Here is a 27777-nt window from a genome sequence, read left to right as displayed (position 1 = left end):
GGAGATCTGATCACCTCCTCTAGGATAACTTTAGTAAATATTCACATATTCTCAGGAAAGTGCTCATTGTAAGTAGCCTCTTCTATTTCATAGAAATATCAGGTAGACTCCCATAACAGCGATGTAACTCACTATTTTAAAATCGACTAAGCATACAGCTTCCTGCCCAATGTACCCTCTGTGTCAGAGGGTATAGAATAGGGTCCTTGCCCTTTCCCTGTCTGTACTTTCTCCACAACTTGTGAGGAAAGCAGAGGATGCATAGAAGGGGAGTGTAAATGTACTCCTCTGTCTCATACAGACCCTCAATCTTACTAAGGTTAATGGGACTGGAGTTGGTTTCTCAAGCAAGGTGGTCACTACATCCAGAAAAACCCTTCAGCCATAGGGAAGGCAATGTTAGCTGGGCTGTCAGATACTTTGACATTTAAGGATTTGACATCCTCAGTTCTTTTGCTCCACATACAGAGAGAGATCATCTGTGGGGAAGAGAAAATTCCCTGTCCCCAACAACTGTGCTGAAAAGGAACCAGAAGGGATACCTTGGGCTGCTTTTCATTGCTGATTTGGGTATCAAATGAAGTCAGGGATGTACCAAAGTCCAATGTTCAAACACAGATCCAATCATGTGATACACATCTCCCCCAAACAGTGCCTGGTGCTGGAAGCCTCTCTCACAGGTCCCAGGAAGGAACCCCCGTATGACATTACTCTCGATAAGCAGCTTTTACAAACCCTTGGATGCACCAGGTCTAAATGGGGATGTATAATCATGCCTTTCTCTTCAGACAAAGAACAACAATTTTAAGTGAGGGGGGGTTCAAGGGGTTTCGATCCCCTCCACTGCTAGCATTTCAAGAACAACAACTAGCCTCTGTCTAGGGCTTCCTCTTTCTCAAAGTATTTTGACTTTGATCCTGACTCTTCCCTATTGCACGCAGCCTCTCTCAATTCCAAGAATCTCAACCAATCATCTGTTGGATCTGAGGGTGGAGTCAAGGACCAGATTCTGCCAGACCATTCTAATGGGCCCTTCAAAGGAAGCCTGTCGGGTTCAATGGGAGACTGTCGGACCTGAAGCTTGGTATCCGTTGGCACGGAGCTTGGTATCAAGGTCAGATTTTAGCATGCTCTGCAAGTGCAGAGGTATTTGCTGCTGGGCTGGTCATTGTCCACAATCCCGTTCCCACACTATAGCCTTGAGCCTGGCAGCTCATTCGGCTCCACTTTGGAGGGATCACATTCTGGTCTTCCCCAGGCAAATGAGGTAGAGCGAGTATCTGTCCATCCTCATTATTTTATTGCACACTGGGCACATTTATAGAAGGGCTTTATCAGCCATGAGCAAGTCAGAAACTTTGCTCTCTCTCTCTCCCTCCATCCCCGTCTCCTTCCATCCCTCTGCAGAAGAGAAACAGAAACAACGGAGCTCTCAAATACAGGAGAGGTTTCTACTGTTGATCCTCATCAACAGTATGCATTTTAGTAAGGCTTTATCAGCCGTAAGCAAGTTAAAGACTTTCTCTCTCTTTCTGTCTGTCCACAGAAGGGGAAAAAACAGACGCTCCTGCCGACTATCTTTGTCATTTTGCTGCACACTGAGTGTGTTTTTATTTAAATAGAGCTTCATCAGCCATGAGCAAGTTAGAGGCTTTGTTCTCTTTCCTCTTCTATTCCTTTGAGAAGGGGATCACTGATGGCGGAGCTCTCAAATATAGGAGAAGCTCCTACCAATAATTCTCATAATTGTCTGTTGCACACTGGGTGTATTTTTTTTTGTTTTTTTAAGTAGGGATCAATCAGCCATGAATGAGTTACTTTGCCCTCTTTCTCCTTCCGCCCCTTCACAGGAGGAGATCAGAGACTTGTGAAAAGAGGAGAAGCTCTCACTGGCAATCCTAACTGGTCGGCAGCAAAGAAGGAACTGAGGGTCAGGGGGCGCGCTCCTCCAGCACGTGGGTGTCTTTGGCGGGAAATCACTGTGCAGGGACTCTGGGAGGAGAGCACTCCCTCTACAGGAGAAAAAAGCTTTAAAATTTGTCCAGTAGGCAGGCCTACGCATGCACAATCCTTTGTGGGACTGCACATAAGACTGACAATGAACCATAAGTTATACGATGGTTGTTGTGGATTTTCCGGGCTGTATAGCCGTGGTCTTGGCATTGTAGTTCCTGACGTTTTGCCAGCAGCTGTGACTGGCATCTTCAGAGGTGTAGCACCAAAAGACAGAGATCTCTCAGTGACACTTCAGAGGTGTAGCACCGAAAGACAGAGTGACACAGAGTGACACTCTCAGTGACACTGAGAGATCTCTGTCTTTTGGTGCTACACCTCTGAAGATGCCAGTCACAGCTGCTGGCGAAACGTCAGGAACTACAATGCCAAGACCACGGCTATACAGCCCGGAAAATCCACAACAACCATCGTTCTCCGGCCGTGAAAGCCTTCGACAATACATAAGTTACATGCCCTGAGGTTTTTGTTTCTGAACTTACCTGCGAGTTAATGTTTCCTAGCATATGTATCACTCCTCACAAATCTTCAGTGGTCTCATCTCCAGTTACAGCCTTTGAATTTTTGTGTCTCTCTCCTATAGGATTTAGTTTAAAGCCCTCCTAATCAGGTTTGCAAGGCTCTTACCAAACACATTTTTCCTACCCTTGTGAGGTGCCAAACCATGGCCATTTCCACACGGCTTACCTTCTTCCGAAAACTTCCATAAAACAGTGTCTTTGCGCGTGAAATTGCGCCAGGAAGACACTGTTATCACGTGAAATTGCGTGAGAAGACTGTTATTGCAGAAGACAGCATCTTCTCACGCGATAACAGCATGCAAAGATGCTGGTTTTCGGAAGAAGGTAAGCCATGTGGAAACGGCCCATCTCTCTATAGAAGAGCTTCATCTCAAAAGTGTAAGCCATGATCCAAAAACCTAAACCTTTCCTGATGACAACATCTACATAACCAGTTATTTGCAGTATTTTTCTTTCCCTTCCTAAACCACGGCCTTTGACAGGAAGAACTGAGGAAAATACAACATGAGCTCCCAGGTCCTTAACCTTTTTACTCAGAGCCACATAGTCTCTTTTAATACATTCTGGACTGTGCCAAGCAATATCATTTATTCCCACATGGATCAGCAAGAAGGGACAATAATCTGTGGGCTTGATGAGTCTTCCTACCCTTTCTGTCACATCTTAGATGCATGCACCCAGTAGACAGCATACATCTCGAGACAAGTCCAGTTGGCACATTTTACCCTCTACCTCTCTCAGTAGAGAATCCCCAATTACCAGCACACACCTCCTCCTATATTGGGGAACAGAAGCTTGAGTCATCCAGAGGGGCTGAGAAATTTCCTTTGTCAGATACGCCCTGCTTATCTGCCATGTGTGCCTATTATACTCTGTATTATATTCTGGGCCTCTGAGAATGTGTAAAGAAATCTGCATAGCTATCTGTGTAGCTGTGAATCACTTACCTTGCAGGTGGCTACTTTCACTTTCTCAACTGGCATGAGAAAGTGTCCTTGAAGTGCCAGTTGGAGCCATATCTCCCTGAGACATGAAATGAGCTCATCCTTGTCTTCCCCTACCTTACCCCATCCAACCTTCTAGGCCCTGCGTGCCTAAATTCTAATGGTCCTTATCCCAGGGCAGGAACCTTGCTCTATAACTAACACTGCCTTTCCCCTTTACGTCACTTCTGCCAATGCTGTAGTCTGAGTGCACTGAAACTGATGGATCTCTAATAAAGAAACTTTAACTGGACTCTTGGAGTGTCTACAGTGAAATAACTGGGGATCTAACTGGCAGGCCCTGACATCCTTCAAGGTTTGAGGAGGCTGGGGGAGTAGCTCTTGATCCAGTGGTCCAGAATCAATATCTATAGGGAGATCCTGGAACCGATTGCTTAACATCAGAGGCTCAGAACGTCTCCTGATTTTCCTGCTCCTGTGGGTGACATTCTTCCATGAGCCTGCCTCCTGTGTTGGGTGCTCCTCCAAATCCTAAGATACCTTTGCCTCCTGATCCTGTTGCCCTCTCAAGAATGCTTCATGTGTTCTGTACATGAACTCTTCACCTTCTTTTAGCAGCATCTCAAACCCTTCTCTCCCAGCAGCTCTCAAGAGCCTCTTTTTCCTTCCAAAGGACACTCACTATCATTGGCCCAGCATTCCGCCTGCTCCAATCAGCTCTCATTTCAGGAGAGGCAGAGCTGGAGCCAGTCCTGTCCATCACAGCTACCCTTTGGCATTTGGGGGCACTTGCAAAAGGGGGAAGAAATATTCATGTTTACATACAATCAATACAATATGTACAATAAGCAAGACATGCAAAATGCAAAAGAAGTCTCTAAACAGTTTTGGAGCTTTTTCTGAAATGTGGTAGAAGCTGTCTGTAAATGATCGAAGAAGTGGTGGGAAAGAGGGAGAGTAGGGTGCTTAACTTTGCCAGATGTCTTGGGCCTCCCACAGCAAATATAATAAGGGACTGGGTGACCTACAATAGTGAAGAGTAGACATGGGCACGAATCAAAAAAATTTAACGACTCTGCGGTTCGTGGTTCGGTGCCGACGATCCCAAGGTTGCGAACCACAACGAACATTTCCCGTTGCCAAACCGGTTCAAGGTTCGTGATTCGTGGGTGTCATAACAGCCCCCGTTGGAATTAGAGAGCCCATGTTCCCAGGGAGTGTTTAACAAGCTCTCCTCCAGCCATTACGCAAGTTTGGTCAAGATTGCAATAGGGATCCAAGCTTCAATTAAACTCTCTGTCTCTCTCCCCAAAGGCTAGCAAGTAGTAAGCAACAGTTCTGTCACACTCCACTGCTCACTGAAAGTGAAACCCAGCCTGGGAGCCCATGGCTATTTATAAGCACAGGTCCCACTGAGCAACGCAGATCTGTGTTTGACCGTCAGAGCTGCCTATCAGGGTTTGCAGGGATGAGATTGGAGTGCCCATGGCTACAGAACATCCCCTTCCCCCTCCCTCCCCTGGGTGTCTTCTCCCAACTTGTAACCGCTTTGCAGCTCCGTGGTTGGAAGGAAGACCTGCCAATCAAGGTAAGCTGGGCTTCCATTTGGGTTTCCAGGGTGACAGAAGGAGCGTAGACAGAGTTCAGGCATTCCCCCGGCTCCGTTGCCAGGGGAATTGATTGCTGGAGCCTGACTGTCTGGCTTCCCAAACCGCAGCCAAACGCACCAAACCAGGCTTCTTCCAAACGCTGGTTCGTTGGATGAGAACAATCATGAACCGCCGGATCACGATCGCACGATCACACGATCGCCAATTTCATGGGTTTTTGAAGTTCATAATGCGGTTCATGCCCATCTCTATTGAAGAGGTTAGTTGAAAGGTGGAAGAGGGTCATAGCATGCTAAGCTGCAAATTGGTGTGTGGTAAAGTCAGGGTTGCCAGACTTCAGGTGGTGGCAGGAGATCTCCCAGAATTACGACTGATCTCCAGGCCATAGAGATCAGTTCTGCTGGAGAAAATGGCTGCTTTGGAGGGTGGAGCCTATGGCACTATACCCTGCTGAGGCTCTTTCCCTTCCCAAACTCTATGCTCTCCAGGCTCCATCCCCCAAATCTCCAGGAATTTTCCAATCTGGAGCTGGCAACCCTAGGTGAAGTAATAGAACAACTGTCTCACTACATAGTTGTCAGTCTCAGCCATTCAACTTAACACAAATATGAATGTTAATATATGCTGGTTCCTATTTCTTATGTATAGATTAAAGTTACTTCAATTCTCAGTAAACCACTTTTAGCCAACTATAATACTGTCATATCACTCAAAAGAAGAAAAAAATATTTCTACTTTGTCCAGCAAATCTAAGCACTTTGCAATGTAATGCTCCTTGTATCTGCCCTTTCAAATGCCAAGGGGTGGCTATGATGGACAGGACTGGCTCCAGCTCTGTAGGATAAAAAGAGAGGGCAAGGGAAAGGAAGAGGGCAAGTAATCCCTATTTGAAATTAAGATCACTGGAATTGTAGTAATATTTCTAAGTAACTAACTTTATTATGAAGTCATGACAGAAAGAACTGTTTTAAAAGGTATTTGGTGTTTAATGTTGTGATCCTAAAGGAAATTACTCTTCAAATTGCAAATTTCCAAGTCAATGTAACTGAATAGTCCCTAGATTTACAATGGAAATAAGAATAAAGACAATATTTTAACTGAAACAGTTTAGTCATATTAGCATAGAACACACTAAACATTCTGGAGATATGTCTTTTGAGACGCATATTTTTAAAAGTTGATCTTGTTCATTAAAATAAAGCATTTCACAATTATACACCTGGTAGCTATTTCCATGCCATCCATCTCCTAATAATAACTAGTATATGGAAAGTCTGCCATGCTGTAGCTACAGGCTCCACATTTCAGTGCATATATCCTTCCAAACAATAAATTTCTGTCAAGTTAGCAATCCATCACATCTGTCCATTCCAACTTATTCTTTGTGCTACTGGACAAGATGACACATTGCATAAAGGTCAAGTGGAAAAGTGTCCCTTCTAGTACATCATCATCCTCACTTGGTAAATGTCATTCCATTTGTTTAGGACCAAGTCAGCATTCCTGTTACTTTGTCATGTAACTGCAAGGCTAATTAAACTGCACAGAATTATTGATATATTTCATAACCTAGATGCACACATTTCATAGAAAGAGTGCAATGTAAAAGTTTTCCTTTAACTGATGGTGTACCAAACACAGAACTATATTACAAAACACTGAGGGGACAATTCAGTTCCTCCACTGAAGGTGGTAATGTGCACACACAGTTCTGTGCATGTACTCTGTGTTCTGGATGCACAAATATCTCTGCTTGTACGAGAGGGAGTAGAAGTGGAGGAGGCACAGGAGGAGGAGTTACCAGTATAGGAGTTTCCACACTTGCATAAATAGCTGCGCATGAGAGGTGCTGCATATAGAGTGTATAGAGAATCCCTTTTTGTGCTTAACATAATTTGCATTATTCAAGATATGTTACTAATGACTGAAACAGGATTTACAACTTTAAGCCTCTTAACCTATCAGCTACATTTCAAAATCTCACTTTGGTTAATAAATATCCCCTCCCTTCCATTCATAACAACTTGTGCAATTTTTGCATCAAAATCCTAAACATTTTTCTGAAATTGTATGAAGATTCAAGACATCTAGAGATATGAAGGACCAGAAAATAAATGGGGAAAACTTTTCTCCTGTTTTTCCCCAGGTCATTTTTTTATTTCCAAAAGAAAATACACTTACAGCCCCATTCAGAAGAAAATCCAGGGAGCAGACTAAGGATTATGCCAGTGTATTCCAGACTTATGCAAGCATAAACCCCCCCTACGACAGCACCAGCTGTAATGCTGCTCTGCCATGGCCTCCCACCTGCAGCGGCTGGGCATGGGGCATAAATGCAGTGTAAGTCCCCGTTCCGATGCCCGGGGGGGGCAGGGCACAAGTTAGTCAGCTTCCTAAACTGTTTCGGGCTTGGGCATGCCCCAACAGCAGCAGAAAGTTACACTGTGAAAAATAGTGGCATAGCCTATAAGTGCCCATTGAATGGACAAGTCACTTACCCTCCCCCATTCCCAGCCCCACCCAAACAGCCCAGAGGGGCATAGGCTGCTGATTACCTACCTAGGATGCTGGCTGCCACAAACCCACATCAAACTCAGGCTTGGACTGAGCTTCCCCCTACCCCGAGGTAACACCTTCTCCTCTGTAAGCCTATGAAACTGTATACTGGTCTGGGCAGCCTTTGGTAGCGTGATGTTAAGCTTCAACACTCTTCTTTGTCCCACCCTTATGAATATTACAATTGGTTACCCAGCCAAGTCTTTATAGGGGTTGCGCTTCCCTTTATCAGAAACTGGCATACGAGGCTTGGGGAGATTCAAAAAGGTACATTAAGATTTATTAACAGAAGTTGAACTCAAGAGGCAGGTAGGCAGGTGTTTAAATGTAATGACAGAAAGGTTTGGGTATAACTACTTCACTGGTGTGAGGCACAACACATTCGGTTACTGGCTGCTTTTAGAGGCACACACTGCTTCACAGATGTTTCACTTTATATCCTTCAACACAAACACAGCATGCTTTCCCCTCCTCTCCAGACTTAGCGTCACTTCACAGAGACAGACCCTTCCCAGATCCTGGGCAGGTGTTATAGCTGTGAACTCTAATCCTGGTCCTGGCACTGAAGGGGAGACTCCTTGCTACCTCCTTCCTTGGCCCTTTATACTTCCCAGATCTATTTAGTCTCAGTAGGGATTAGTACTGGTTTTCCCCACTTTAGTCCTAGGACTAACAGGGCTTCACAAATCACAGAGGACTTTCTGGCTGACCCTCTCTGGTCTAAAGCCAGGCTCCAACTCCCTTTCACTCTCTTGTTTACTCTCCAATTCCAACTGACAGCTTCCCCAACATTCCATCCCCAACTGCCATTCCAGGCCAGCCACAAGGGGGAATCTGTCAATCATAACCCTCTGACTAGGAATCTCAGAGTGTAAAGCTGAGTTCATCACACTGGCACCCTACATAACCTCTGGCCAGGGCACCCATGACCAAGCAGGGAGGCAGCTGGAGGCTCTGCCTGAACCCTCTAGCTATGGGGACTTAGACTGTGAGGCAGGAAAGAGCGCATATGGTGGCTGGGCAAGAGTATGCTGTGATGGAGAAACTGTGAAAAATGGTTGGGCCTTGCACTCACTCAGAGGGGGAGAGCTAAGTCCAGAATGTCTAACTAACAACTACCACAGCCCCTGTTTGTGAGCCAGTGCAACCCATGCCTGCCATGGAGGCAGTCGCCCAGGAAGCCGCACTCAACACAGCCATTCTGGGCGGGCTTCCAACAGTCCATTTTGGGGCTCAGTTCAGACTCCCACAGCTGAGCTCTCCCCCCACCCCCCGAGCAGAGGAGACAATGCAGCTGTAGGTTGGGGCGACTATGTGCTTGCTCTCGTAACTTTCCCGCAATGGCGTGCGCACAATCTTTTGACTGTCTTCCTCATAGGATCAGAGATCCACACAGCAGCGGAGCATCCTGATGCAGACAAGAAGCACTTTTTTGCCAGAGGGGTATCCAGCACCTGCTTGCCTGCAGCACCTGATGGAGGTGCTGCTGCCCTCAGCAAAGGACAGACTCGCAGGATGTGACAAATGTGCCCGTGGTTTGCACAACGCCCAGCCCCTCACTACATGTGTGTCCGTTTCCCTTCCAGGCAGGTGGCGAGTCAACAGGAAGGCCAAGAAGCATGGCTATACCAGCCCCAGAAGATCCGTTCTGGTCACCATATGATCCTAGCCCACAGAGCCATCCCCCAGGCAGCCTGTGACTCAACTACTCTCTGGAGAAGGCAGCATGAGGGATGGCTCTCCTGGCTCTTACTTCCACACCCCGTGCACAACTCCCTACCTGGATGAGGGCAGTTGAGCATGCTTTGAGACATCCAGAGGGACTGCCTCCAGATGTGCTCTTCCCTTTTGGTTGTTTGATAAAATCTGTGTCAAACAACAACTCCCTCCCTGTCTGTTTGCTTGCCTGTGCATGACTATAGCACCCTCCCTTCACTTCCCCGTAGGTCTGCCCTTTCACACATCCCAGCAAATGGTCTCTGGCCCTGGCTGGTGTAGATGGACTGGTATGGATGGGATGGCCCTGAAGATAGTCCAGGTGCTTCCATGCCTTTGTGTGGCTCTGCTGCCAAGAGGAGCAGGGGTCCAGTGCCACCTTGGAGGCTCAAGCCATCCAGATTCCCTCCCCTCTTCCCCCCAGACTTCATTGCAGGCAGCAGAGTGGGCCTTGGAGGGTCCACCTCGCATTGTCATCCCCCTTGCATCATCTGTTCAATGCAGTGATGTGATTCAAAGGAGCCACTGGTCGATGGGAATTCGTTGCTCCCAGCACATCCACTGGGCCTTCCAGTCTCTCCCATGGTTTCCAATAGGCAGTCCCGTAATTTGTTTCAGAACCTGCCCCTCACTCGCCTCTAAGGAGCTGCCTCTCTGGGACTCAGCGGGCTGCTCCTGAGTGCCAAGGATTCCAGGCATGTGCTAAGATGGCATTATTTATTTTATTTATTATTTTATTTTATTCAATTTATATTCCTCTCCACAAGCAGGATCAGAATGGATCACAGACAGTAATAAATACAGTAAAACAGCATAAATTAGATTAAAGCATATCAGTCAGTACAATAAAAACTAAAACAGTCAGGCCCATATTGAACATTTTTAAAGAATTTTTTAGACCTCTTTCCGAAAATCCCATTATGAGCATACACCCAAGCTAAAAGCATACAGACTCTAAGGTAAACTTGTTCTAGTGTCAAATTCTTTCTCCCGAGATTAACTGCTGGACAGCCTGGTCTCAGGGTAGGTGAGAAGGGTCACTGAGCAAAGTGTAAACATCCTCTTTGTTTTGGTTTTTAGGATCAAGATTTAACCTTGAACAAGCCTCATCCCAGAAGTATAACAAAAATATGGCTCCACCTTTTGAAATGTTTGTATGATTCATTTAAGTTTGTCAAATGGCATACATTCTCCCTTTCCCACTGGAAGCCGCCCGAGGAAGCAGCTGCCGTACCTCGCTCCGCCATGCCACCCAAGGATGACAAGAAGAAGAAGGACGCGGGCAAGTTGGCCAAGAAGGACAAGGACCTCGTCAACAAGTCCAGCGGCAAAGCCAAGAAGAAGAAGTGGTCGAAGGGGAAGGTGAGGGACAAGCTCAACAACCTCGTTCTCTTCGACAAAGCCACGTACGACAAGCTGTGCAAGGAGGTGCCCAACTACAAGCTCATCACGCCAGCCGTCGTCTCCGAGAGGCTCAAGATCCGCGGCTCCCTGGCCCAAGCGGCTCTCCAGGAGCTGCTCAGCAAAGGTCTAATCAAGTTGGTATCCAAGCACAGAGCCCAGGTGATCTGTACCCGCAACACCAAGGGAGGGGATGCACCAGTTGCTGGGGAGGATGTATGAAAAGGGTCACAAGTGCTGGTGAAACCCTGCATGTTCATTAATAAAAATAAAATAATTGAATTCTTCAGATGGGTGTAATGTTGAAAAGATAGCAGGAAAAGAATGTTCTCTTCCTTTCCCCCAATATTTTCTCTTGAATCATCACTTATGTGAGATCATCACTTATGTGAGAAAAGCAAAAAAAAAAAAAAAAGCATCTTGCGGGCCCTTCTCTAGAGCAGAATGTTACAGTGCAGGAAAAAACTTAAGCATCTGTCCCAAATAAAGCTTTTATTAGTTCTTTTGAAAAAAATGGCATACATTCGGGGAAATGTGTCATTCTGAAGGGATGTTTGTATTAATCCTCTTGAATTTTTATTCTGTAAACAATTAGCAATTATTTTGTAAACAATCAGTGCTAAAGTTATATAAGATTCTCTGATGTAACTGGTCTTTACACATATCAGCCAGAGAGAGGCAATATGTGTCTGGGCTTTATTTGAAATGCAATAAAACCTGTATTTCCTTGTATCACTGTGATTGGAGTCTTGAATATATTTGGGTAAGTGGTAGTAGGGGAGTTTATAATTGGCAGCAGAGTACTATTTTTAAAAATCCCCTATCACGCATTCACTAAACATTAGAACAAATCCGTGGAGTAGGGTGGCCAGCTACTAGATAACATAAAGTACAGGAGCAGTCCTAAGCAGGTCTACTGACAAGTAAGTCCTATTTTTATTCAATGGGACTTACTCCCAGGAACGTGTTCTTAGGATTGTAGCCATTATCCCCTTTATAAATATGTAGTATTGGGTACATTCACAATTTTGCTTGTAGAAAACTAATCTTTTATATATTTAAATATGCCATATAGCACAATGTTATGTGCTAAGTTATAAATAATGCATTTTATGTTGCTAAAAACAGTAAACAAAATTTAGGTTTGATAAGGAAGTATTGCATATATTTCAGGTTTTCCACACATTTGTGGTTTTTTTGAAATACTAAAGGACAGAAAATAAACTGATTTAAAAGCCTTACAGTTTCAGAAATTTTTATATCTTTGATGTGGCCATTTTATTATAATGCATTTCTATTTCTTTGTAACATGTTCTTTGTCCTGTAAAATGGTTGTTACACATGACACCAAAGATTTCAAATTTCATGTTCTGTCCTAAACAACAGATACAGAATTTCTAATAAAACAGTGTGATTGGTTAAACAAGTGAACTTGCTGTTCTGATCTGAACTCAAAAGACAAAGAAAAAACATGCAATTTATCACTGCCCTTACATCACAGTTATTTTGTCTGTAAAGGTATTTAATGTATGCTGAAAATGTATATGGTTACACAACTCCTCAGCTCATAGACTGATAGAGTTATGGTTCCACAGCTGTGATACTTTGTGTGTGTGTGTGTGTGTGTGTGTGTGTGTCCGTCTCTCTGCAAATTTTTATTCTGAGCTTGCTCCGTTCTCAGATAAAAAGTCTTTCACAGATCACTGTTTTCAGATTCCTGTGTTAAAACTGCCACTACGTCTTTTAACACCATCAGTATCATATGTACATAATAAAATAATACTGATTCATCTTAGAGGACTCTTGTAAGAGATCTTAGCACTTACAGCATTTAGGAAAAGTGTGCAAGTGTTAAGACTAGAATCCTATACATACAGACCCAAAACAAGATCAGTTGAACACAACGGAACTTACATCCATCTAAGCATGCATAGGATTGGGGTGAGTCAGCTTTGCATGCAGAAGGTCCTAGGTCCAATCCCCAGCATTTACACTTAAAGGATTGGGTTGTAGATTACATGAAAGACTTCTACCTGAGACTCCAGAGAATTGCTGCCAATCAGAATAGCCAATACTAAGCTTGATAGATCAATAACAGACTTAATAAAGATTAGCACATGATAGTTTAGTACTCAATGAGAAGTTCACATCTCCAGCCTTGCTCCCTCAATAGAAATAAGAACCTTTTACCACTTGTGCCCAGTGGAGGCTTGTTAAACTATGCTAATTTTGTTGCTCTAGAAATGAAAGCAATTCCCCCACCCTTAAAGATTTTTCTTTGGTCATTTAAGAGCCCCAGACTTCTTTCTGGCCATCTACTAGATGTAGAAGCAGCCTTAGGAATTTCACTTGTTGTGGTAATTCTAATCCAGACAGGAGTCTCCCCATCTTGCCTTTGTATCTTTTTGTGTGTTGACCTGGTTTTATGTGGGGTTAAGAAGGCCACACAACACCAAATCTACAGAAGGAAAATGTTATCTTTACTTGTAATTATAGTCATTTATTACACAAAATAAAAAGTGTATAGTTTAGCAAAAGCTAACTACCGAACAAATGAAAATACAGTGAGCAATAAACAGTGTCCTTTCATTGTTTAAAATGTCTCCTTCTTTGTAAAGAATAATTTTAGTTAGCAGATAGCACCTTTTTGGTCACATTTTTCAAGTCATGGTTCTTCCTACAGTTAGGCCAAATTCCGTATCTACCAAGGAAGAGCCAAAACAACAGCCCTTTCTCCTCACCTTCAGCATCTCAAAGCATGCTCTCCTGGAATTTTTCCCATTCCAAACCAAGTCAGATCTCAATCAAAGAAATCCTTTCTCCTTAAACAACATAGCCTAAAATACCAAATGCAATGGAATAGAGATTGCAATAACATACTAACAGACAACCAATGGGCTTTAATTTGGTCAGGCAGACCTTTAAAACCTAAAGCAATCAATATTAAAACGTCATCTTTTAAAATAATGAGATGGTACGTGACACCTTATTTTCTTCATCAACTTAATCCTACTGTAGTCCCGCTTTGTTGGAAGCAATGCGGCCAAATTGGAGATTATATTCACCTTTGGTGGACATGCCCTAAAATCCAATCATTCTGGGACTTAATCTTAAGGAAAATTAAAGAGATCACAGGCTATGATTTACCTAAGAATCCTGAGTAGAGAAGAGCACAATCCGCATTACGAACGGAAAAAAACCACAATAATGGCGACTGCGCGACCGTGAACCGGCGGATCGTGATCGGCCACAGCCAACGATCCAACTATCGGGAGGGGCCTGGATCGGGGCGTCCGGGCTCGGATCAGGGATCCAGACATTCAGGTGCCAGCAATCTATTCCCCTGGCAACGGAGCCAGGGGAATGCCTGAGCTCTGTTTGCCCTCCTTCTGTCGCCCTGGAAACCCAAATGGAAGCCCAGCTTTCCTTGATCAGCGGGGCTTCCTTCCAACCACGGAGCAGCAAAGCAGTCACGAGTTGGGAGAAGACACCCAGGGGAGGGAGGGGGAAGGGGGTGTTCTGCAGCCATGGGCACTCCAATCTCATCCCTGCAAACCCTGACAGGCAACTCTGACGGCCAGACGGCCAAACACAAACACAGATGCCGCCGGCATCACCCACCGTTCCTGTATTGCTGGGAACAGCGGGGCGCCCCTCCGCTTTTGCCTCCACGATCCACGATCCACAGATCGGGAACAGGAGATGCTCGGTGCGGGTCGTCAATTTGGGATCGTCACTGGCGCCAATCCATGATCAGCTTGATCGTTATTTTTTTTTTGGATCATGCCCATCTCTAATCCTGAGACAATCTTGCTGGGCCTCTGGAAAGTATTTTATAGGGCAACAGAATCAACTATGGAATTTCAGTACATTAATCATAATTCTCATGTATGGTTGGGTAGACATAAGGGACGCCAGATCCCTGCCCCCACCCCCCACCCCTGTTTACCTGACCTGCGGGTGGGAGCGCACCTTCTGTGCATGATCCCCTGCAGAACTGAATTCCAGGGCACATAACAATGCAAAATGTTTCAAAATCAGGTCTCTGAATACAAACAGGGGGGCACTGGCAATAAAGGGTGAGGAATAAAAGGACACAAGAGGATTTTATTCTCCTGGGTTTGAAAAGGAAAACAGATAAGCTCAGTGGCAACTGGATAGAGGAATAGTGGAAAGAAGCTCCCTTGATATAAGAAAGAAGGCTTGGGGAGAAAGGTGATAGAGGCAGTGCTACTAAGTGTTAGATAAGGCAGGGGTTCTATAGGGGAGAAAATGCCATTAGTTAATAGCTAATATAGCACTAGAATTCCATTATTGCAGAGGAAGGTGCCAAGAGTACTTCTCTGAGCCATAATACTTCCAATACTAGTCTAAAAGTTTTTGGTGCTTGAGTGGGTCAGTATCTATGCATCATTGTACAGTTAATATGGTATCTCTCTGGAATTACTATCATGCTTTCATGCACTATAACACAATTAAGCTGGTTGCCTCCACTCATGCTATATTGTCTCATTCTTCAGAGACATTTTCAGAGTATTCTCCATGCAATCAAACAACAAATTTCCAATTTGTCTCATATATAGCTGTTCACTCGTGATAAGAAGCATTACTTCTGGGTGATCAAAATAACAAGCTACATGCCCTGACCTGGATAGGCCAGGCAAGCCCAATCTCATGAGATCTTGGAAACTAAGAAGGGTTGGCCTTGGTTAGTAAATGCATGGGAGATCTCCAATGAAGATCAGGGTTGCAGAGGCAAGCACTGGCAAACCACCTCTGTTAGTCTCTTGCCATGAAAACCCTGTCAGGGGTTGCCATAAGTCAGCTATGACTTGATGGCACTCTCCATGATCTCCATCATAAAACTCTTTCCCAGAAAAGAGCAGTTTGCTGCTAAACTGCCTTCTCACCTACTTTTTAAAACTAGGACAAGCAGCCAGAACAACTCCACACTGTTCCTTCCAACCAAAAGAAAATGGTACTACAATAATATTTCAACTATGTATTCTCTCTCTCTCCATCCCCCTACTGCTGTAGCTCCCTATAAAATTTTATGACATTTTCCATTAGTCTACACTGTATTGTTTTAATTTACTCAAATTCTATGCATACATATCAAAATCACAGACTATGCCAATTTTTGAGCAATGATGTAAGTAGAGAGAGAAAGATGCTCCTGGCAACTGCCAGACTTACATTACATTATAAATTCCTATAGCAAGGAAGAGGAAGAGGAGTTTTCCAGCAGAGCTCTGTTCTCTAAGGCCTTTGTTAAGAAAGGAAAAGTAATTTGCAATCTGCTTTCTAGATCCATTCCAACAAAACACAAGCCTGAGAATTTAATTTTTCAGTATTCTTCACAATACTTCCCCCTTTTACAACCATAACACTTTACCTCTACATCAGAGTGCTTCAGGTAATCCTTTACCTACACTAGGAAAGACTTTAATCCAGTTCCTCATTCATTATGCCTTTGACCTTCAGTTCAAAAATTATAATTTCTTCCCAGCCTTAATCACAAAGTTTCTATCCTGCAAAATGATCTCCTACTTTTACTTGTACTGAAGGGTGCTCAGTTCCTTATAGGAGTAAGCTCAAAGCATGCCTAATTAGCCAAGAAAATCAGTTCTCTGTCTAACTAACCCATTACCCTTGGAACGCAACAGAATTATCCATTTTTAGTCCCGAGAGGGTTAAGCAGATGCAAAGGAGGCACAGACTGTTGGTCTCTTTTGTATCTGCACATCCTTGTTCCCAGGTAACTGTGACAATTTACTGATCCTGCATAAATAAGAACAATAACAGCTATATTTTCTTTAGCTATGATCCTGCAAAGCAGTTCTTCATTTTCTAAGAAGATGGGGAACGGCAGCATGCATGACAAACCTACACCTAGAGGTACAGATTTCAGTGCTTAGCTGGGCCCATTAAATACGCTAAATGATGTAGGTAGGGGTGCCATCCCCTACCAGGGCCACTAGTCATATTTACATATGAAGTTGATTTATGTTGAGTGAGATCTATTGTTTATTAAAGGTTCCAGGGATTGGACCTGGGACTTCAAACATGGCAAACGTGTTCGGATGGTGAACTATGGTTATTGACAGTATATTGATATAAACAGCTACAGCAGGCTCATTTACTAAACACTGACTGACCAGGGCTCTCAATTCTAGTTACAACCGTACTAAAATGCAATAGTGGGGGTTGCTTCACCCCTGTAACATCTTGAATTTATTGGGACCAATAGGTAACAAGATATATACCTGCCTTACACTAAGTCAGAAGACCGGTGCATAAAGTTCAGTGTTATCTAGTCCAACTGGCAGCAGCAAGGGAAAGTTTTTTCCAAACACTTTCTATATTTGGATCATCTACAGGGATTGAACCTGTAACCTTGTACATGCAAAACACATACTGTAACACTGTGCCAAGATCCTTTCCATTCTATAAGCATATCTATATGCCTGCATTTATTTTCATGCAGTATTGTTGACTACAGCATACTGCCTTGATTGATATGCCTTTAAAACAAAGATTACCAATTTTCTTACCACACAAAGTGTCCATCAATGAAAAGTTGGTTGGACTATTATTTACCTAAGAACTAGTAAAGATTTTCAGTTCAAACAATTTTCATGTGTAGGCCCCAAATTAGTAAATGTCAGAACTAGGGCTGAAAGCTGTGTTCTTGAGATTATTCCTTGGGTTTGGCACATTTCTTCAAGAACAAGCTTTTGCAGTATTGCTGGATTAATGGGAATGCATGCTAATCAAGTTTTATTTATAAAAGAGAAGGTACTTTCAAACTCTCAATAAAAGAGGTGCCTTGAATCAATCAATAAAAGCCAACTGAATCCGAACAAATGCGCAACAAGAATCTATAGCTGAAATAGTACAACATTTCAACTGCACACTCTTTCTTGTTCATTTTTCTATCACATCTTTAAACATCTATGATAGATTGCACAATCACCTGTACATGAGCTGAAAAAAATTGTCCTGTTCATCTTCATCTCTTTTATTTGAAGCAACTTAATTGCTTTGTAGGTATTTGTTATAAAGAATGACAAAAAAAAAGTGTTTGAAAAGATAGCATTCCAGAACATTCTGTATGGATTGCAACTAGCCAGTTACCTCCATCAACCAAGTATTAAAGGGGGGGGGGGGCTTTTCCAGCTCACAAAGGTATGCTTTATATTTAAAATAGGCATATACTTTTGTTTTGTACACCCAGTGTAATAGAAGCTGAAGGAAATGAGAAGGATCTAAGGATGGTATGACCAACAGTGTCAAACATGGCAGAAAGATCAAGAAGAATAAAGCTTTTAGATTTGGTTAGAGCCAAATTGTGATTCAATGCTTCACTTTTTACAAGCTTTTTTACAAGCTTTAGTGCATATGGCATAGTGCATATGGTACAATTAAACTACTTGCAGAATTCTAGAGTAGTTTAAAAACTACAGCTGACTTTTGCTAAAATAAAGTAATAAGTCTCTTGGACATTTTTCTACCTTTAAGCAGCTTGGTTTATCTATGGAGAACTGATCTGCACAGTTAAAACATCTGTTCTGAGACATCTATACTCTCAGAGAAGTCTTGGCTCTACAGCTTGTATCAGCAATCTCTGATAAAATGTTCTACATTTTATCATGAAGCAATGAGGACACATTTACATTGCAACTATAATACCATTTCATTTATGTATATAGTTTGGGGGAAGGGAGGAATCCCCAAAAGTTCATATACTCAGAAGTCTGAATAAACCCAAATTATGCTTTCACAGCAGTAGCATGAAATCTACATGGGAAATATATTGAAAACTTAGTTAAAAGAAAAATCAGATAATTTAAATTTTAAAAAATAAGATAATTCAAAGAACTTATAAATGGTATTTAATGTTCACTTGTTGCCTGCCTACTGCAACAATATATTAGTGTATCAATATAGTGTAAGCCGTGTCCCAGGAATCAGCTGTCATACACACTGCTCTTAATAACATAATTATAGAATAAGGCATTAAAGAATATCTGTTGGAATCATATTGAAGTTGAAGTTGAAGTAGATAACTGGCCTAATGTAAGTTACTGCTCATTCCTCCTGGCTCATTCCTCCCTTGGGTGTCTATGCACACTCTCATTTATTTATTTTTTTTCAAATCTAGGAATGAGTTGTAAGTTACTGTTTATTCCTCCTGGCTTTAAAAGCCAAGAAAGTGTTGAATGGCTGCTTTTTCCTTCCCTCCCAGCCAAAGAGGGGGGAAAACAACCGTTTTGCACAAAAAGGGGCAGGGAAGCTGCAGAGAGGGAAAGAAGCAGCAGCATTTAACCCTTTCCTGTTTCCCCCCAGAACTCTGCTACCAATTGCCTCTCCAGTGAGCTCTGGGCAACCCAATCAGCAAATATGGGGAGAGGGTGTTTCAACATTGCAACATTACCACGCATGTGAAAAAAAAATTAAATGACATCAACTCCAGCCCCCACAAAATGTGGCTCCAAACAGACACATCTCAGAGCCAAACTACAAGTGACGCCTGACACTAGTTGGACACTTGTCAGCTTCCCTCAAGTTTTGATGGGAAATGTAGGCAGCTTGGCGGAATGTTGGACAAGTGACAGTTGAAAAGTCCATTGGACAGCAGTTGGAGAGCCAAGCTGCAAGACCAGGACGCCTACATTTCCCATCAAAACCTGAGAGAAGCTGACAAGTATCCAACTAGTGTCAGGCATCACTTGTAGTCTGGCTCACAGTTCGTCAGCAGACACCAAATCACCTCAAGGTTGTGCAGTGCAGAATGATGAGACCCCAAGCCATTTCAGCAACGATCAGCATGAATGCTCAGCATCGCCAGCTTAAAGTGTGCCATGCAGAATGGGTCAGTATTTGGGGAAAGCTTCTGTTTGAATCCCTAACTGAATTCCTAATGGAACCTTGTAGAAGGATTCTACATATCTTACTCAAACTAGAGTCCAGTAGCACCTATAAGACTAACAAAATTTGTGGTACGGTATGAGCTTCCATGAGCCACAGCATCTGAAGAAGTGAGCTGTGGCTCACGAAAGCTGATACCATACCACAAATTTTGTTAGTCTTATAGGTGCTACTGGACTCTTGCTCTTTTCTCCTGCTACAGACAGACTAACATGGCTGCCCATCTTGATCTTACTCAAGCTAGTATCTATTGCATCTTGTAACCACACAGCTACTACAAACTTGTTCAAAATCAGCAGGATTTAAGTCCAGTGGCACCTTAGAGACCTACAATATTTTCAGGGCTTTCAAGAGTCAGATCTCCCTTTTTCAGATGCCTTCTTCAGATGTGGTATCTGAAGAAGGGAGCTCTGACTCTAGAAAAGCTCATACTCTGAAAATCTTGTTGGTCTCTAAGGTGCCAATGGGCTCAAATCCTACTGTTCTACTGTAGACCAATATGGCTTCCAGCCTAAAACTTGCTTAAATCAATCTGTCATGGGCATCAGATGGTTCAGATGTGTATCTATGCACTTGCCCTATGTAAGACTTATTGACAGAGGAGGGATTCAAAGGGTGTGGCTCAATGCTTCTATCAGGATACCTGTACTTGTTCGGCTGCAAGAGAGGAGGAAATAGCTGGACAAACCAACACATTCTGCCTCCTCCCCAACTCACATTTAGAAGTTTTCCACAGAGATGAAGCTGTGTTGCTGTTCCTGCTGCAGATAGTGTAGCAGGAATAGGGCTTTCATATGTAGATTTTCCGGCCCTGTCCCCTAGCCATGGCCATCCCTCCACCATGTGATTGGAGGGTTTTCCAGCTGTTTTTTTATCTTTTTTAAAAACTGAATGTGTGTCGAAACAATTGATTACACAGCCAACCACAGGAGTAGCAGGATTTGAGCTCAGTGGCACCTTAGAGACCAACTGGATTTGGAGAGCCTATAGGAGGACCTGGACTTGGTTCTAAGCAGGACTCAAAACCTGATGTGAAATGCAGGTGCAGTTGCAGTGACTGGAAACAGTGACCACTATGCTTTTAAGTTCAATATTCATGTTATTGGAACATCCCCCCCACCCAAGTCCAAAACAAAACAATCAACTTTACAAAAATGAGAGAGTAAGTCAAAAGGAAGTTAAACATGAGAATTAAGAGAGTTACATCTCTCCAGGATGCCCAGAAATTGTTTAAAACTACACTAACTGAGGCCCAGATACAATGCATACCTCAGGTTAGGAAAGGCACTACTATGTCTAAAGGAATGCCTGTATGGTTAACAATCCAAGTCAAAGAAGCCATAAAAAGCACAAAAAAACCCCCTTCATTTTAAAAGTGTAAGGTTTGTCCAAATTAAGTGAACAGAAAGCAGCAAAGGTTCTGGCAAAACAAATGTAAATTGACAATAAGATGAGCAAAAAGCATTTGATTTGCTAAAGATATTAAGAGAAACAGTATTTCTACAAATATATCAGGAGCAGGAAACAGGCCAGGAGGTAATTGGCCCTTTGGATGACCAAGAAAAGAAAGAATTGTTAAGAAAGATGGGGAGATGGCAAAGAAACTGAATGAATTCTTTGCATGTTTTCGCTCTGGAAAATATCGGGCATGGACCTAGTCCAAAGCTGCTCTTTTCAGAAGGGGTGTCTGAAGAACTGGATCAAATTAATTAAGAAGACAAGAGATGAGGCTCTAAGGCAAATTGAAAATGAATATGTCTCCAGGTCTGAATGGCACACACCCAAGAATTCTTAAGAAACTCAAATGTGATAGTGTTGATCTATTAACCCAGAATATGTAACTTGTCACTAAAATCAACCTCTGTACCAGAGGCCCGGGAAGTTACACCAATTTTTTAAACAAGGTTCTAGAAAGGATCCAAGAAATTACTGTTAGTTTAATATCTGTTCTTGGTAAATTAATAGAAACTATTATTAAAAATATTATTCAACACATAGAAGAACAAAGCCTGATAAGGGGAAATCAGCATGGCTTCTGCAAAGGGAAATCCTGCCTCATCAACAGTTTTAAATTCTTTGAGAATGGTTTGAAGTCTTTGTGGATAAAAGTGATCTCATTTATTTATGTATGTATGTATGTATGTATGTATGTATGTATGTATGTATGTATGTATGTATGTATGTATTTATTTATTTATTTATTTATAAACCGCCCATCCTCAGGGGCTCTGGGCGGTGAACAACAGTTAAAATCAATAAAAACAAGAAAAAAATAATTCTAAAATCAACATACGATAAACAATAATAAAATAAATTAACCAAATACATTAAGGTGCAATGGTGGGGAGAACCCCCCCACACACACACACCCTAAAGGTGGGAGGCCGACATGGTACCACCCCCTTCAACCACTGAACGCCTGGCAGAACAGCTGTGTCTTACAGGCCCGGTGGAACGATAATATGTCCCACTGGGCCCGGGTCTCCATTGACAGAATGTTCCAGCAGGCTGGGGCCAGGACTGAAAAAGCCCTGGCCCTGGTTGAAGCGAGGCGGGCTTCCTTAGGGCCGAGGACAACCAATAAACATTTATCCACTGATCGAAGCGGTCTCCAGGGAACATACAGGGAGAGGCGGTCCCAAAGATATGCCGGTCCCAACCCGTTCAGGGCTTTAAAGGTAAGAACCAACACCTTGAACCTGCTTCAGACTTCACAAGGTACCTCACCAAAGGTACCTCACCAGAGTAAGCTTGGCAGTCACGGGATAAGAGGACTGGTCCTTGTATGGATTAAAAACTCATCAGTGAAAAAAATCATCAGGAAGCATAAAGTAGGAATTTAATGAACAGTTTTCATGATGGAGGGAAGTGAGTAGTGGGATCTCACAGGGATCAGTACTGAGACCACTGCTTTTTAATTTCTTCATGAATTGTTTAGAACTGAAAGTAAGCAGTGTAGTGGCTAAGCTGGTGGATGATACCAAGTTATTCAGGATGGTGAAAACCAAGGCAGATTGTGAAGAACTATAGAAGGACTGGGTGACCAGGCAACACTGTGGCAAATGAAGTTTGATATAAGTAAGGGTAGGGTTATGCACACTTGAACAGAAAATCCTAACTTTAAATATCTGTGATGGGGCCATGCTTGAGAGAGAAAGAAATCTTGAGGTCGTAATGCACAGCTGCTACAGATGAAGCCTTCCTTACCACTGCTTCTCTTTGACAAGGCAAATTTGATGAAAGGGGTGGTGAAGCCAGAAGAGAGGACTGGCAAGGAACTTCCTCAGGCAAGATTTTTATGGACTTTTGTGAAGAACTCTTAACATGCCCTGAGCTTTCTTAGACTTCTAATGAAGCAAGCTGTAGGGAGCTTACCTTATCCATAAGATATCCATGATCTAGGATTTTTGGTTTCTATTTTAAAATCTAACTAACACCTCAGCACCTAAAACACATTTATACATTCTATGTGTTTCTTACAGCACTTAATAAAGAGGAAAGAATCATAAAGTGTTTGTGTGCTATAAAAATCCTAGCAAAATATTCAAGACAGTATAAAAATATAGCTTACCTTTTCCAAATACTTCCAACAGCTTTCCTACTTAAAAAATAAAATCTCAGCAGCAAGTGTAACCTTGTAGCTGTCAATCTTTGTCATGAATAATGAGCCATGACAATAGCCCAACATCCATGGACAAGAGAATAATTTCCCTCTGAGCTATATAAGGCAAAATGTTGTTACCATTTTCCCATGCCAATCTAACTGCTAGGAAACTGTATAATAATGTAGCCATCAAGAGGAGTTTCCAAGTAAATACAAAGACAAATGGAATACTTTATTACATATCTTCACACAGACTATAAACTGGGTAATATACTATGTAATAAATCCTAACACCCAAAACTTGTTACATCTAAAATTAAAGATGGGAATGGAACAATTCATCTTCCCTCATACATGCTTGGCTACAAATAGCATGAGTGGGTGCGGTGGGAGTGGGATGGCTGCATTTAGAAATGTGTATATTCAAGAGAAGCAAAGCCTGAAATAAAAACATATGGTCCTCTACATATCTATGTAAAAAATGGCAGTTGCAGTTTAGAAGGGACAGAGAACAAGACAAAGAGAGAAAACTAAGAGTTAACTGATGGTCAGCTCATCCCAAATCATTTTGGAGCTGAGAGTCTCTCTCTGGGCATCTGACACAAATCCTAAGCAGGTCTATGACTGCCCTCGGCTGCCCACAGCTATGACCTATGCAGGTCTTTTATCAGTACCTAAAGCAGCCTATGTATAATGGCGCCTGAAGTATTTCAATGTATGTTTTAAGTATGTTTTTAAAGTTGATTATGAATTTATTGTGTCTTATTGATGATGTGAGCCGCCCTGAGCCCGTTCATGGGGAGGGCGGGATATAAGTCAAATAAAATAAATAAATAAAATAATCTCATAGAGGTTTGTTCCATGGGGCTTACCCCCTTAAAGGTCTTCTTAGGATGGCAATGTGAAGTAGGTAGTAGATCTCCTACCTCTGTAGGAATGCCTTGTTGCCTCCAATTATGGTCTGCTTGCATTTCCAAATAAAGCACATTTTGGAAAATGTCATAAGACTCCAGTAATCTCTCATCCAAAGGAACTAAATTCAATAGCACTGCTCATAGAATTTCTCAGCACTCAGAGAAATGGAGAACACATAAGAGTACTTTGTATGTATGGTACTTTGTGATCAAAGAAAGGAAATCAGGGAAATACTAAGTAACACCCAGCTGCATTTATTCATTTACCATAACCAAGCATCCCTTTGAATTGGCATTCAAATCACACTGTGCACTGAACATCTATAAAAGTTAAGTAAAAGAAGCAAGTCTGAAAGAATTTTCATTCTTGTGAAGCTCCTAATAACAAGGTTTTTCAGTAAAACTCAATTAACTTGTGCTTATTTACTAAGGATGCAATTTGCCACCATAAAAAGAGCATGTGTTACATCCTCCATGAATTGTTCAGTTCATTATTTTAAATAAAACATGAAAATGCCTTATAGCTAATTCAAGTTTCCTAATATTTATCGTCATCTCAGGTTCACATGAGATGTCACTGAAAATAGTATAAGGAACTGGTACACTCCATGCGTAATTCCTTTTTCTGCATCCACACAAAAAATAGTTTGTAGTGAAAATTCTTGAAATTGTGAAGTATTTGCAGGGGAGATCATTTGGGGGGAAAGTGAAGTATATGTAATACTTATAAATCTGATCTAAGTTTGCTCTACTACTTTAAGAACATGAAATACATTATATATAATTTAACACATATAGTTATACTGTTTTATATCCTGAAAAAATCTTTAAAATATATTAATATCGCTATTTTTATTTATTTATTTATTTATTTTATTTTTAACCTGCCCTCCCTGCAAGCAGGCTCAGGCCGAGGTACAACATTGATTAAAATACAACTTAAAATCAATCATAAAAACAGCAACAGATAAAATACTGTGCCTTTTATGGGACTGTACCTTTTACGTTAGAGATGGAGCAGCAACCTACATTCTAAGCACAATTCAGCTTATGCCAGTTGGGGAAGACAAAAATAAGAATATAAGAAAGTATTAACATTGAAGTAAAGAAAGGATTTATTATCTGGGCTTAAAAATAGTATCTTCTCAACATGGCCACTATCATCTGGAGGCAACACAAATACTTCCAACATGTTTGCAAGAAAGAAAAGTGGGGCTTGTGTAGGCAACAAGCCTTTTTCCCCAAACAGCTTCCAACATTCTGAGAAAACAACCAGCCACCACCAATGCCTGCCTCTCACTTAACAGATCACAGTATTAAAAGCTATTAGTAAACATGGATTAGGGTTACCAGAAGTCCGTTTTTCACCTGGACAGTCTGGTATTTCGGAGGACTATCCAGGGAAAACATCCCCCAAATACCAGGCACCTGGCTGCCCCTCCTCCACAGTGGCAGCACCAATTCCATCGCCCAGCCTAGCCTGGGCGACTGGCTGGCCTCCTGCAGCTACGCTGTGCTGCATGGGAGTGGCCAGCCAATCTCCTGCATGGTGGTGCCTGGGAGTGGCTGGCCAAGCCACCAGCCCTGGAAATGGGGCAATGTGATGATGTCACTCCTGTAGTGATGTTATCATGCCGGCTGGCAGACATGCAAATGCTTTGTATTGGACGCTATTACTACCTTTTAAGAGGTAGGTGCTGCCACCACTCCCCTCCTTAGGGTCCAGTATTTCTCTGGATCCCATCCAGCAACACTATATGTAATGTATCATTCAATAACAATAGCCAATGTTGTACAATATTTAGATCACATACAAGGTTCCAGAAGATCTTGGTCCTAAGTAGAGGTGGGCATGGACTGCATAACGGACCTAATTTCCCCACGGATTTACCTTGTTCGTCATTCGCAAACACACAGGCCATGGGCACGTGTTCTTTTCACAAAAGCATCGAACTTTGGGGCGTTCTGTCTGTCTGTCCATTGGCCCGTTATGCCAGGATTCCCGCCACCCCCGCTCAAACAATTTCCTAAGCAACAGTGTGGAGCCACCTTCCCCATTTGGAACACACCAATCTCAATCAAGGAAACCTTGATTGGCAGCTCTGTCAGCCAAACAAAGAGCGCCTAGTGTTTATGTATAAAAGAGAAAGTGCGCGAAGCCCCACTTCACTTTGCTGGCGGGCACATGAGTTAGCAACTGCTTGCTGCGGAAGTTTTTCTTTTTGCGAGAGCAGCTTGTGCCTTAGCAAGGGCTTTGGGGCTTTGGTTGCAAGACAGCTTACTCTATCCTCCATACCTGTTTAATTTTTTTCACGTTTCAATTTTTGCTTGCTTGAGAGCACTATTTTTTTTTAATCCTTTTACTGTACTATCGGGTTACTCTGATTTCTTTCCCCTTTCAAATCCTTGGGTTCTGGGGCTCAATTTCCCCCCCCCCCCCACAAACTCTTACTTGCTTCTGGGTTCCTGGTGGGTTCTATTGTGCTCTGACCCCACCCACTCACAGACCCGCAGTGGGTGCAAGGCAGCTTTTGGTGCTGTCTGCTTGAGTTCCTTCTTTCTTTCCACTTTCTTCCCTGGCTTTTGAGGTGCCCAGGGGGCTGCTATTGGACTCTGTGAAACACCCACTCTCTGGCGACTGGCAGCACGCTTTGGGGGCTCTCTACTTGAGTTCTTTCAAAGCCTTTCCATAAATAGTGAGTGCCTCTTGGGGAGCTTTCCTGCCTGGCTTTTGAGGTGCAAGGGGGCTGCTATTGGGCTCTGTGAAACACCCACACTCTGGCAACCAGAAGCACGCTTTGGGGGCTCTCTGCTTGAGTTCTTTCAAAGCCTTTCTCTCCCTAAATAATGGGTGACTTTGGGGGAACTTTCCTGCCTGGCTTTTGAGGTGCAAGGGGCTGCTCCTGGGCTCTATGAAACACCCACTCTCTGACAACCGGCAGCATGCTTTGGGGGCTCTCTGCTTGAGTTCTTTCAAAGCCTCTCTCTCTCCAAATAGTGAGTGCCTCTTGGGGTGTTTTCCTGCCTGGCTTCTGAGGTGCAGGGGGGCTGCTACTGGGCTCTGTGAAGCACTCACTCTCTGATGACCGGAAGCTCACTTTGGGGGCTCTCTGCTTGAGTTCTTTCAATGCCTTTTTTGAGTACCTTTTGGGGTGCATTCTTCCCTCTCTTTTGGGGTCCAGCTGGGTGCCACTGGGCTCTGCCCTGCCCCGCACTAAGCTTTTGAGGTTCTGTGCTTCATTTAAAATCCTTACTTGAAGGCAAAGATCTTTTCTAATCATAGCACTATGAGGGTTGGAATGAGGAATAAGAGTGGTCGTGGGGGGAAGAATTGCCAAGGTTGTCCTGGGTGCCCATCAGTGCCCAGTACCAGCGGTACTAGGGATAGGGAGACCTCGGAGGCAGCACCTCGTTCTACAGATCCACTTTTGGGGATCAAGGAGGAGGCAGGAGAGCTCTTAGCATTGCTGGTGGAAGATCAGCTGCTAACACTTTCTGTGGAAAGGTGTCAGGGGGCATCTGGGGGTTTGGCAGAAACATCCAGCTCCTCCCCATCCCAACCTCCTG

The 27777-nt window shown here is 43.0% G+C and overlaps 2 protein-coding genes across 2 annotated transcripts in view; one reads left to right on the top strand and one right to left on the bottom strand.

The window, feature by feature from the left end:
* Positions 1-27777, bottom strand: part of DISC1 (DISC1 scaffold protein) — a 297325-nt gene that overhangs the window by 211914 nt on the left and 57634 nt on the right. The window lies entirely within an intron of this gene.
* On the top strand, positions 10606-11047 carry LOC129331195 (40S ribosomal protein S25-like). The gene has a single exon (XM_054981609.1). It carries the CDS (start codon positions 10606-10608, stop codon positions 10981-10983), a length of 378 nt encoding a protein of 125 aa, XP_054837584.1. The 3' UTR covers positions 10984-11047.

Source organism: Eublepharis macularius, chromosome 1 (genome assembly GCF_028583425.1).
Source record: "Eublepharis macularius isolate TG4126 chromosome 1, MPM_Emac_v1.0, whole genome shotgun sequence".
In the NCBI taxonomy this organism is placed as follows: Eukaryota; Metazoa; Chordata; class Lepidosauria; order Squamata; family Eublepharidae; genus Eublepharis; species Eublepharis macularius.
The sequence above is the reverse complement of the archived record's forward strand: the minus strand, read 5'-3'. Positions and strand labels throughout refer to the sequence as shown.